Below are 13,359 nucleotides of genomic sequence, written 5' to 3' on the forward strand. Positions count from 1 at the left end.
TAACCAACTTGATCCTATTTTCTCAGGACTGCCCCAGTTTTAAAACCGAACGTCTTGCCTTCCAGGAACCTCTCAGTCTCAGGCACACTGGGGCAGCTGGCCACCCTAACTTCTGGTCACAACAAAACTTCTGGAAGAGAATTTATTTAGCAAATCAGCTAATTTTACAGATGGGAAAAATAAGGTACTAAGAAATTAGCTGAATTAAACCAAACTTACACATAGCTACTTCAAATTACAAGTGGATCAAACTTAGTTCTTCCTTCTGAGGAACCTGTTTACATCTCATTCAGCCACAAGCCCTAAATGCCAATTCATCAGTGTTCTTGGACAATTCTGAATAACCGGTTAACCTCTCACTTCTTTCCCAAACTCAAAGCATTGCCGCATGATATGAGTTCAAGACTTGGGATGCTCCTGACCTTGGAGGGAGATACTGAGTAGAGGAAAGGAACAGAGGCTCCACTTCTTTACACTGACCTTCACCTAGTCTGTAGGGAAGATATTCACTCTCCTGGTTCCAAAAATATTTTTAAATGAATTTTCTTTTTGTAATATCTACTGTAAAATAGCATGTTTGAGTACTCTAGAATATAGAGTCATACAGATAAGCACTTTACTAGAGTAGCTATTCAGAGGAGGGAAAGACAGAGGAAAAAGGAAAACCTGCTCATTTATGATAAACGTCCCCAAAATGCCAGGCCCTAAAACTACATAATGTTTGTCACAGCACCTAGCACAGAGTCCAACACACTGAAGACATTCAACATGAGAGTTTCCTCTCCTGAGTAGTGTGGAAAGATTCACTTTCCACATCTGTCAATTTCCTTTTAATTCCTCTAAACTAGTCCTGAGCGAATAAAGAAGAAATAAGTCTGATAAGGACTTTTTGTGCCTGCAGAGGCTAGTCTTGGGTACTTGTATTTAACAACTCCACTATCCAACAGCAGAAATAAAAGAGCTGCTTTCAATTAATCTACAAAAACAGTCTTCTATATCCAATTTAAATCTGGACCTACCCCCATTTTTTCATAACCAACCAGAGCATATACTTAAACAATGGCTTCTTTATAGCTAAAAAACTTAACGATGAGATTCTTTTCCTCGTTCTTTGGGGTTTTTTAAAGTACGTTGGTGCAAAATGAATACATAGACTTCGTATCTTTCTTCCCCAGCATTTTTTCATACAATATCTCCTTTCAGTATTACAACATTTTTCTGGGGTATGAGACCGTTGGAAGAACAGAAAAAATACTGGAGTGAGTTTGGGATTAGAAAGCACAGTTTTAAGTTCCAGGTCTGTTATTTAACTTTCTATGTGGTCTTGGACAAGCATATTTTAACTGTAAACTGGCAATAATACCTATCCCGTGGTAACTGGAAAATATGAGAATGCATGCATAAGATCTTCATAAGCTGTAGAAGATATTTTTAAGGAGATAAAAGATAAACTCAATTAACATCACATTATCAACAGCAGAGTCAAAAGTAAACAAATAAATTAGGTCTGATTTTCTAGACAGTGATGCCCTAATAGATATGGAAGGTACCACTGAGAACACGAGGTCTAAGACTTGCTAAAATTAGACCATGAACACATGTAATTATCAATAACAATCTTACATCATTTGTACCTCCTCTAGAGCTACCCTTTTTTCAATTTATCAGTCACTGAGGTGTTAAAAAAAAAAAAAAAGGCAGTAAAAAATACCAAGAAAGCCCCACAAAACCTGAGTGTGAGGGATATAAACAATATTACACCAACAGTGGAGAGCTTCCTATGTGCCAAGCACTGTTCTTGGAGGGAAACAGGTAAGCAAATCATATCTAACTAGACAGTATGTTAGGAACACTGGTAAGTGCTACGCACAAGTAAAGCCAAGGAAGGGTACAGGGAGTGCCCAGTGGCAGGGAAGGAAGGCATGGCCTCACTGATAAGGTGACTCAGGAGGTGGCCTGAAGGAACTGAAGAGAGCCGGGGAGAAGAGTGGGAGGAGAACCCAGGGCCCAGAGGAAGCAGTGAGGGAGGGGGAAGATGGTGAGAGACAACAGAGGCTGGGGGAGAGGACAGTTTAAACCTCAGAGACTAGATTTTATTCTGAGATGAGATGTCTTTGGAGGGTTTGGGGCAGATGAGTGACATTTAACTTCTTAGCCGTGGAATCTTTTGTTCAAAGGGATCCACAGAAGATCAATATGTAAGACAGATAAAATAGGAGATGCTCTGGTTAAGGAAGGGGCACCCAGAGACCTACGTCAACTGTTCCTACTTTTCCCCTCTCTCCTCTGAAGCAACAGTTTGAAATGAGTACAAAGTCTGTAGCATCCAAACTTTCACAGCCTGTACCCCAAGAACTTTATAATCCTGCCCAGCCTATCTTTTCAAAAGGCCATTCCTGGGGAACAGCAAAAAGGAGTAAGTCAAGCTGCTGACACACAGCAGAGGAGCACGAGCGCTGTCAGAAAAATCAGTCCTTCGTGCCACTGCTTATTAACCACCCACCCAGGCACCAGCTGCGACAGTTCCTCTTCCCTCCCCCAACCCCTCAGGTGTTCTCTTTCAGGGCGTCCCTTGAAATTCATTTTAACTTGATTTCACTTGTTTAAAAATGCTCTAATGATGAAAAATGATGAAAAATCTGAAAGAGAAATTATGGAAACACTCCCATTTACCATTGCAACAAAAAGAATAAAATACCTAGGAATAAACCTACCTAGGGAGACAAAAGACCTGTATGCAGAAAACTATAAGACACTGATGAAAGAAATTAAAGATGATACCAACAGATGGAGAGATATACCATGTTCTTGGATTGGAAGAATCAACATTGTGAAAATGACTAACTATACTACCCAAAGCAATCTACAGATTCAATGCAATCCCTATCAAATTACCAATGGCATTTTTTACGGAACTAGAACAAATCATCTTAAAATTTGTATGGAGACACAAAAGACCCCGAATAGCCAAAGCAGTCTTGAGGGAAAAAAACGGAGCTGGAGGAATCAGACTCCCTGACTTCAGACTATACTACAAAGCCACAGTAATCAAGACAATATGGTACTGGCACAAAAACAGAAACATAGATCAATGGAACAAGATAGAAAGCCCAGAGATAAACCCACGCACCTATGGTCGACTAATCTATGACAAAGGAGGCAAAGATACACAATGGAGAAAAGACAGTCTCTTCAATAAGTGGTGCTGGGAAAACTGGAGAGCTACATGTAAAAGAATGAAATTAGAATACTCCTTAACACCATACACAAAAATAAACTCAAAATGGATTCGAGACCTAAATGTTAAGACTGGCACTATAAAACTCTTAGAGGAAAACATAGGAAGAACACTCTTTGACATAAATCACAGCAAGATCTTTTTTGATCCACCTCCTAGAGTAATGGAAATAAAAACAAAAATAAACAAATGGGACCTAATGAAACTTCAAAGCTTTTGCGCAGCAAAGGAAACCATAAACAAGACGAAAAGACAACCCTCAGAATGGGAGAAAATATTTGCAAACGAATCAACGGACAAAGGATTAATCTCCAAAATATATAATCAGTTCATTCAGCTCAATATTAAAGAAACAAACACCCCAATCCAAAAATGGGCAGAAGACCTAAATAGACATTTCTCCAAAGAAGACATACAGATGGCCACGAAGCACATGAAAAGATGCTCAACATCACTAATTATTAGAGAAATGCAAATCAAAACTACAATCAGGTATCACCTCACACCAGTTAGAATGGGCATCATCAGAAAATCTACAAACAACAAATGCTGGAGAGGGTGTGGAGAAAAGGGAACCCTCTTGCACTGTTGGTGGGAATGTAAATTGATACAGCCACTATGGAGAACAATATGGAGGTTCTTTAAAAAACTAAAAATAGAATTACTATATGACCCAGCAATCCCACTACTGGGCATATACCCAGAGAAAACCGTAATTCAAAAAGACACATGCACCCGAATGTTCATTGCAGCACTATTTACAATAGCCAGGTCATGGAAGCAACCTAAATGCCCATCAACAGACAAATGGATAAAGAAGTTGTGGTACATATATACAATGGAATATTACTCAGCCATAAAAAGGAACGAAATTGAGTCATTTGTTGAGACGTGGATGGATCTAGAGACGGTCATACAGAGTGAAGTAAGTCAGAAAGAGAAAAAAAAATATCGTATATTAACGCATGTATGTGGAACCTAGAAAAATGGTACAGATGAACCAGGTTGCAGGACAGAAGTTGAGCCACAGATGTAGAGAACAAACGTATGGACACCAAGGGGGAAAACCACGGTGGGGTGGGGATGGTGGTGTGCTGAATTGGGCGATTGGGATTGACATGTATAAATTGATGTGTATGAAATTGATGACTAATAAGAACCTGCAGTATAAAAAAACAAACAAAACAACTAATACAAAAAATTAAAAATAAATAAATAAATAAATAAAAAATAAAAATGCTCTAGCGGCGCAGTGTTTGAGAGTCTGCCTGCCAATGCAGGGGACACGGGTTCGAGTCCTGGTCCAGGAAGATCCCACATGCCACGGAGCAAATGGGCCCGTGAGCCACAATTACTGAGCCTGCACGTCTGGAGCCTGTGCTCCGCAACAAGAGAGGCCGCGATAGTGAGAGGCCCGTGCACCGTGATGAAGAGTGGCCCCCGCTTGCCACAACTAGAGAAAGCCCTCGCACCGAAGCGAAGATCCAACACAGCCATAAATAAATTAAAAAAAAAAAAAAGTGCTCTAGCAATACAGTGTCATCTGCCTCTGCTGACATATCTCCAGATAGAGTCCCCTGTCAATTGATATGGTAGGAAAATTCTTCCTCCACCAGTGTTATTTCTTCTCTCAGTAATGACTTACCAGTTTGCTCTATTCTAATCCTATGCACCCATCAAAGTTTACTTTGTGAAGCCCTCCTCCCACATTTTGACCCTGAGTTGGAATCCTAAATCTCTGGAGTGTGAAGGGAACTTCCAGGACACCTAGTGCTCTAGTTCACAGCTCATTCCACAAACTAACCCTCTGCAGATCTGGCTGGTAGTCTTCCAGCCTCCATAACTGCTTTTAGTGACATGCACACACTAGCCCACAAGGCAGCCTATGCTCTTTCAGTCGTAAAGTACTTGTGTGGAAATTTCTTTTTACTGATCCAGAACCTGTTTCCTTCTATCACTGGTTCTGCCCTCTGGTTCAAATAGAGGAAAGTCTGCCCTCCGCCCCCCATCCCCTGCATTGAGCATAGCTTACAGTTGGCCTTGTGTTTTTCCCCATTCTGGCTCCACCTCTACAAATGCGGCTGATGCCCCAGCCATCTCACAAGCCATCTGTGGACTCTGCCTTCAACCTGTAATGGTTAGCTAACAGAGTGGCAGGCAGCTCTGGTCTGTGTGTGCAGCCAGTTAAGTGTCTGTGTCCCATGCCACTGACTACACCCCTTTCCTGACTCTCTCCTTTGACCTACCCTAGGACTTCTACCCTTAGCCCTGCATTCATCATTCGGTCAATGAGCACTTACTGAGCACTGTCAAGAACCAGGCTAGGGTCTTCCCTGGTGGCGCAGTGGTTAAGAATCCGCCTGCCAATGCAGGGGACACAGGTTTGATCCCTGGTCCGGGAAGATCCCACATGCCGCGGAGCAACTAAGCCCATGCACCACAACTACTGAGCCTGTGCTCCAGAGCCCGCGTGCCACAACTACCGAGCCCGTGTGTTGCAACTACTGAAGCCCGGGCACCTCGAGCCTGTGCTCTGCAACAAGAAGCCACCACAATGAGAAGCCCGTGCACCGCACGAAGAGTAGCCCCCGCTCGCCACAACTAGAGAAAGCCCGCGCGCAGCAAGGAAGACCCAACACAGCCAAAAATAAATTAAAAAAGAAAAAAAATTAAGAAAAAAAAAAAAAAAAAGAACCAGGCTAGGCACTGAAAATCTAAAAGTAAATAAAATGTACTCAGCTCATAGAAGAATAAGAGCAAGCTAGGTAAAATAATAAATAGCCAGGGAAGTTGGAAAAGGCGTCAGAGGAGGAGGTGATGCCTGAGCCAGGGCGGAACTGTTTCAACACCCAAGTCTCACACAGCCTTGTGTCCCCTGCACCAAATGGTACAATGCTATCCCTTACTTGAAGTTCAGCAAATATGTAAATTTGATAAAGTAGAGAAAGCCTGCTCAGCCCCCTGAGCCTCTCCTGGAGGCAAGGGAGGGTGGTCACTGAATCCACAGTCTGAAAGGGCAGTTGTAGAGGCTGACACTGTACCTGGCTACGTACAGTATTGCTCAGGTGGTTGTCCTCCGACATCTGTGCATTCTGGAAGTAGGACAAGGGTGCAGGTAACTCTGTCATTGGAGCAACTGTATAGAAATACTTTTTCACAGAAAACAGAGCCTCTTGGGGTTCTGAAAAGGGAAAAAGAAAACAGTCTTTTGTGCATTACAGTTATACTTTTATTTTGAAACACTTTCATAAGTTACTTTCACCAAAAACAAACCTTTCTTTCATGTGTTATCCTCCAGGCCAAGCTTTCTAAGGACCTCGCAGGCTGCTGTCACTTGCAGGCTCCTGGATTAGGTCTGAAATAGGATTTTACTGGGTTACCCAGAGTTGGTCAAATCCTAGTAAATCCATTCACACCAATTAAATACTTATAAGACTAATTTGTAAACCAGTAATGTATTAATTTGCCAGGACCTTCAACTGACAAACTTTTGTCAGCTCAAGATACCTTTTGGTAATGAGTAGATCTACTTGGGAAACCAAATATTTTCAATCACAATGATATCTAATGATTTCAGATCTAGAGCAAAGGGAGCTAAATGATCTTAAAGAATGTTCTCATCAACATCCCTCTTCCAATCCAACCTAATTTACATCACCATAAAATTATTTGTCTAGTGCTTTTAATTTTTCAAAATTTCTTTTTATCATCTCATTTTTTTTCTTTACCACATGACCCAAGGCAGGGTAAACAGGTAACATATCTATTTTATAAAAGCAAAAGGGGACCCAAGTTCAGTGACTTGCTTAAAAGCACACAACTGGGCAGACCAGGACCAAAATCGCAGACTCCTAACTCCCAGCCTCTCCTCTGCATCCTGGCACAGCCTTGCTTACACACATCATTCTGTCTCCCACACTTCAGCCTCCTGGGGGGGCCACACTCCCATTTGCCTGTCTACCTGAATTTCCATCAGCCAATTCTTTATGACTTCAACTAATCCTTTTCATTGAAAGTCTTCAGAAATATTGAAGGAAAAAAATCTGTTTGCATACCTAAGCAGTATTCTAATTCACTTATAGTATCCAAAACATTACCGTGTACATATTTACATGAAAGCATTTTGTCAATGTCTTGTTTCATTTTGAATTTTAACTTCAGGATCTTCTACATTCTAAATATTCTACTTTCTTATTCTAATGATTTTTTCATCAAAAATACATAAAGCAACTTTTTCCTCCAGTAAAGGTATTGACTTCCAATTAACCTTTAATTACCTATATTTGGATCATTCAAATCATAACAAATTCTTAATCAAGGTATGCTTTCCCTTTTATCCTACATGCTTTTTTTTTTTTATCTTGGCCACGCCATGCGGCATGCAGGATCTTAATTCCTCCACCAGGGATCAAACTCGCGCTCCCTGCAGTGGAAGCGCAGAGTCTTAACCACTGGACCGCCAGAGAAGTCCCTATCCTACATGCTTTTAAATACTGTGCCTGGGACTTCCCTGGTAACACAGTGGTTAAGACTCCACGCTCCACAGGGGGCTGGGGTTTGATCCCTGGTCAGGGAACTAGATCCCACATGCATGCCGCAGCTAAAAGTTCGCATGCCACAACTAAAGAGCCGGGTGAGCCACAACTAAGGAGCCCATCAGCCACAACTAAGGAGCCCGCCTGCTGCAACAATTTTAAAAATAATAATAATAAAATAACTAAATACTGTGCCTACCTTTCTCCACCCCTCCAACTTCAGCACATAGTTAGCTGGCATGAGATCAGAGGATTGCTAATTAATATTAACTAAACATGATGTACTTCTTATGCAATTCTGTTTTAAATATGTAATGTTAATTTGTTTTAAAAATACAATGAATTAAAATTAAGAATAGATTCAATAGTTACTTTTATGGAGGTTAATCACTGGGGGAGGGTACACAAGAAGCTTCTGGGGGTATTGGTAATGCTTTGTTTCTTGATCTGGGTGCCAGTTACAGAGAGGTTTCAGTCCGTGAAAATTCACTGAGTTGTACACCTACGATCTGTGCGCATTCCTATATACTTCAATTTAAAAAGTCAAATAGATTTTTGTGGGTATAAACCTATATTTAGGGTTTGGCAATATGTATGTCAGCTTACCCAAAAGGGAGGTGGATTCCAATAGAACAGTTATATTTTCAAAGTATTGAAAGTAAATGTCCTGACCTATGCTTCTATATTTTTAAAAGTTGACTATCTAATTGAAAATTTAACATTAATGTAGCATTAATGATCAGCAACACAGCACATATTATTCCCTTCTTTTTCACAAAAACATTTAGTACAGCACCTACTACCTCAGCTAATGCAGAAATGCCACAGGATGGCAAACAGAAAAAGTTGCAACTGGTTACCTCCACTGGCTGCTCTGAAGACTATACCACGTCATTTAAAGTACAGCTCTAGGGCTTCCCTTGTGGCGCAGTGGTTAAGAATCCGCCTGCCAATGCAGGGGATACGGGTTCGAGCCCTGGTCCGGGAAGATTCCACATGCCACGGAGCAACTAAGCCCGTGCGCCACAACTACTAAGCCCACGTGCCACAACTATTGAAGCCTGTGCACCTAGAGCCCGTGCTCCGCAACAACAGAAGCCACCAGAATGAGAAGCCCACACACCGCCACAAAGAGTAGCCCCCGCTCGATGCAACTAAAGACAGCCCGTGCACAGCAACGAAGACCCAATGCAGCCAAAAGTAAATAAATAAATAAATTAAAAAAAAAAAAAGTACAGCTCTCTTACAAAAAAACCCTTAGAAATCTGTCACTGATATTCTCATACAATCCCTCAGAAACAAAACCAAGTAAGCAAGACAGTGTTAGCCAAACGAAACAAGCAAAAGGCAAGAAAAGGTGATGCAGGCAAAAATAAATAAAAAGTAAATAAAGTGTAGTACATTTACAGGTAAAATATGAGCAGAAGAAAAGTGATTGTTCATTCACTAAACAGGAGTTTACTGGCTGTCTACTTATACCAAAACTCAAAGACAGACACTGAGAGGATTTAATTAATTATGTTCACTTTACCCATTTTACAGATGAAAACAATGTGGCACACAGAAGTTCATGAACCTGCCCAAAGTCACATCCAGTAAGCAAAGAGCAAAGCAAAGGTTCACGTATTACACTACTTTGCCTCTATATAAAATTTCATCCCTGCCATCTCGGAGTTTATAATAGTGAGCATTAAGACACACTGAGCTGATTTTTATTACTAGTAAAACTATTGCTTTGACGTAAATGAGATCTTAAAAAAAAAAAAGTAGTAAATGAGATCTTAAACTTCAATAACTGGTCTAACTAGAAATTAAAAATTAGTGCCAGGGCTTTCCTGGTGGCACAGAGGTTGGGAATCTGCCTGCCAATTCAGGGCACACGGGTTTGAGCCCTGGTCTGGGATGATCCCACATGCCACCGAGCAATTAAGCCCGTGCGCCACAGCTACTGAGCCTGTGCTCTAAAGCCCACGAGCCACAACTACTGAGCCCGTGCGCCACAACTACTGGAGCCCGTGCTCTACAACAAAAGAAGCCACCGCAATGAGAAGCCTGCACATGGCAACGAAGAAGGGCCCCCGCTCGCCACAACCAGAGAAAAGCCCGTGTGCAGCAATGAAGACCCAACACAGCCAAAAATAAAATAAATAAAATAAAATAAATTTATTAAAAAAAAAAAAACTAGTGCCAAAAGCATTCCCAATATACAGTCCTGGTACTTTTTTTTAAAGATAAGCTATAATGAGAATCTGGTCATTTTAATTTAAGTGGTTCCCATTATTAATCTTATGCTTATAGGATCTGTCCAGCTATTAAAAGAAATCACACAAACTGATTATCATACTGGAGCTTTCTCAGACGAATCTTGTAAGAATCATCTATAATACAGTAGTCACTTTAACATATTCCAATACTATAGTCGACCCAGAATGAACCAACCGCAGATCAAAAATATTTGAAAAAAATTCCAAAATTAAGTAAAACTTAATTTGCTTGTGCCAGCAAATAATTACAATAGTATTTACACTGTATTTACAACTATATACATACCATTTCATTGTATTAGGTATTATAAGTAATCTAGAGATGATTTAAAGTATACAGGAGGATTTGTGTAGATTACATGCAAATACCATGCCATTTTATATAAGGGACTTGAGCATCTGAGGATTTTGGTGCCCATGGGGGTGGGGGGTGGGGGGAGTCCTGAAATCACTTCTCCTCCACCCCCACCCCCTCAACCACAAGGGACGACTGTATTTAAAAGACACATCTGTATTTACATGTAAAACACTATGGCTCAGGCAAGGTGAAAGAATTTGTCAGTGTACAATTATGAGGCAAGTAACACCAGTTCCAGAACCCAGATCTTCTGATGCCCAGCCCAGGTGTTTGCCAGTTTAACAGGAGAAAGCTCATGCCTCCACTGATGTGTTGAAGATCACAGTGCCGCAGGGTGACTCTCCCTGGAAGAGCTGCTCTTTACATGGAGCTCAGTAGGAAGCAAAGGTAGGCAACAGGGTTAGCTAGGTCTTCAGTCAGGTCTGGTGAACAAACAATCATTGTTGGTACAAAGAAAGGGGCAGGCAAAGCTGGATTTGATTCTGGTCCAGTAACAGCTGAAAACAATTGATGACTGCATGGAGAAAGCCAACGACCCACTGTTCCCGGACCCACTGTTCCCGCAGCGTGGCAAAAGACACCAGTGTACTTTGTAACATTCTTAACAGTGCCCTGAGAACAAGAAAAGATAGTTGTTGGGAAGTGAGGATCTTTCATGTGACCTGGATTGCATAGGGAGTGGGAGTAGGAATGTAAGTAGATTTTGGTGTTTTCTCTCTCTGGCCACCTGCTAAAGATTTTCTGAGACTGATAACAGCACAACACTCGAATTCACTGCCATCCATTCCCTTTCTCTCAAGACACTTGCTCAATCAGACAAAAGGAAAAAGAAATCCTTCTCTGATGGGCAACTACAATTTCTTTCTATTATATACAAAGACTAAAAAAAAGCTCCAGGAGAATACAAATAATCTCGAAGTTCAGATGTGCTGAACAGAAAAGTCTATCTAACCAGAAAACCTTCTAGCCATCAGCACTTCGAAAAGTATCACAGGAGCAGGGTTTAAAATCCCAAAAAGGAGCTTATTAAAAATTCCATTTAAGGAAACACCAACAGAAAAGTACATTTCTGTCTCTCACTACATCCCAAGGTAGCAATTTTTTTTTTTTTTTTTTTTTTTGGTCATGCCACGCGGCATGTGGGATCTTAGTTCCCTGATCAGGGATCGAACCCGTGCCCCCTGCACTGGAAGTGTGGAGTCTTAACCATTGGACTGCCAGGGAAGTCCATCCAAGGTAACAAATTAAAATAAATAAAAATAACTTGAAATTAATTTAAAACTTCAGGAATACAGCCTAGAAAGACCCTCAAAATTTTAAGAGGCTAGGAGCAAATAATTTCCCCAGCCCTACAAGAGGCTTTGTGAAAGTGGTAGGCTCTAAAAAGAGCAACGATAGTGATACATCCTATTTGGTGATTTTTTTCCCCTCCTTCCTTCCCACTCTACTTCTGTGAACCATCTGTGGTAGATTAGATTATTATTCAGCAAATATTCACTCCCTCCCCCAGCATCCCCAAGGGAGGAATACTTCTCTCCAGTGATGTTGAGCTTGGCTCTGTGACTTGCTTTGGCCTCAAGGTAGGTGCAGTCTACTACCCACTCCAGGCCTTTGGGCACAATCTTATGACTTGCTTTGGTCGATGGGATCTTGGCAGATGTGGCACAGACAGTTAAACTGTGCTTGTGCAGGTGGCCTTGCCTTCTGTACTTCTGCTGTTCCCTCACGAAGAACTTACTTTGGGTAGCCACTGCCCCTTCAGCCTGGGCCCCAGAACAAGACAAGCAAAGCAGAATTGCCTTAGCTGTCCCCTTTAAGCAGAGCGAGAGCTAATGCTGTAAGGCAGCGGTCCACAACCTTTTTGGCACCAGGGACCGGTTTTGTGGAAGACAACTTTTCCAAGGACCGGGGGGCAGGGGGATGGTTTCAAGATGGTTCAAGCGCATTACATTTATTGTGCACTTTATTTCTATATAATGAAATAATTATACAACTGACCATAATGCAGAATCAGTGGGAGCCCTGAGCTTGTTTTCCTGCAACTAGATGGTCCCATCTGAGGGTGATGGGAGACAGTGAAACCCAAAGTGCGTCGCTTATTCTTTCAGTTTTTTCAGGAGCTTTTGGATTTGAGAATCGTGGATATGGGACCATGGTTCTGTATTATTATAGATTCTTTTCCCCCCCAAGTTTAATTTCTACATGGAAGATAAAATTACCCTGAGTCATTGTATCAAATTTGTTGTGGAAATGGGTAGAACACAACTAATCTTTAATGAAGAAAATGACTATTCACACCTAATTAATTTGTAAATCATTGACTATACTCAGCAATACTTGCATTCTCTCATTTGCTTTAGATCAACTTAAGGAAATGTACAAGGCATTGTGAAAACCAAACATTAATACCCTTTAATCAACAAACACTTATTGGGTTTCTTCTACATAACCATACACTGTGATAGGTACCAGGGGTGCCAGTGAATCAGATGATGCTTCTGTTCACCTAAGGAGCTTACTATCTAGAGGGGAAGACAGACAAGTATGTTTTTACATTAATTACACGTTGAAATAAAAATATTTTAAACGTATTGGGTTATATAAAATATATCATTCAAGTTAATTTTACCTATTTCTATCTCAAACATTTTTGCTCATTAGAAAATGTAAAATTAACCTTTGTAGCTCACATTATGTTTCTAATGGACAGTGCTGCTCTAAAGCTTCAGGTTTTTTCTCCTACAAACAGGCTTAATACTGAAAATCTCTGACAACCTTTTCCTTCCTGAAGCTTCCCTCCCTTCCTCAGTTTTTATGACACCGCACTATGGAGGTTCTCCTCCCACCACTCATTCCCCTCAGCTGGTTCCTCATCCTCTTCCACCCCCTCATTATAAGTGTTCCTAAGGCTCTGCCTGGGCTTCCTTGTCCCCTCTCTTTCCTTAGGCATCTCCTCCACTGCTC

General features: G+C 41.2%; 1 protein-coding gene across 8 annotated transcripts in view; it reads right to left on the minus strand.

Moving 5' to 3' along the window:
• PSEN1 (presenilin 1) overlaps positions 1-13,359 on the minus strand; it is an 83,096-nt gene that overhangs the window by 67,605 nt on the left and 2,132 nt on the right. For 5 of the 8 annotated variants that reach the window (XM_082451771.1, XM_082451769.1, XM_082451764.1 and 2 more), the window contains 2 exons: positions 6,512-6,593; positions 6,280-6,419 (listed from right to left, as the gene is read on the minus strand). In XM_082451771.1, the coding sequence (XP_082307897.1) occupies positions 6,280-6,366 (87 nt within the window). In that variant the 5' untranslated portion in view covers positions 6,367-6,419; positions 6,512-6,593. The remainder of the gene's footprint in view (positions 1-6,279; positions 6,420-6,511; positions 6,594-13,359) is intronic. The other 3 variants (XM_082451767.1, XM_082451768.1, XM_082451766.1) reach the window with 3 other exon arrangements.

This window comes from Balaenoptera physalus (genome assembly GCF_965194825.1).
Source record: "Balaenoptera physalus genome assembly, chromosome: 2".
Taxonomy (NCBI): Eukaryota; Metazoa; Chordata; class Mammalia; order Artiodactyla; family Balaenopteridae; genus Balaenoptera; species Balaenoptera physalus.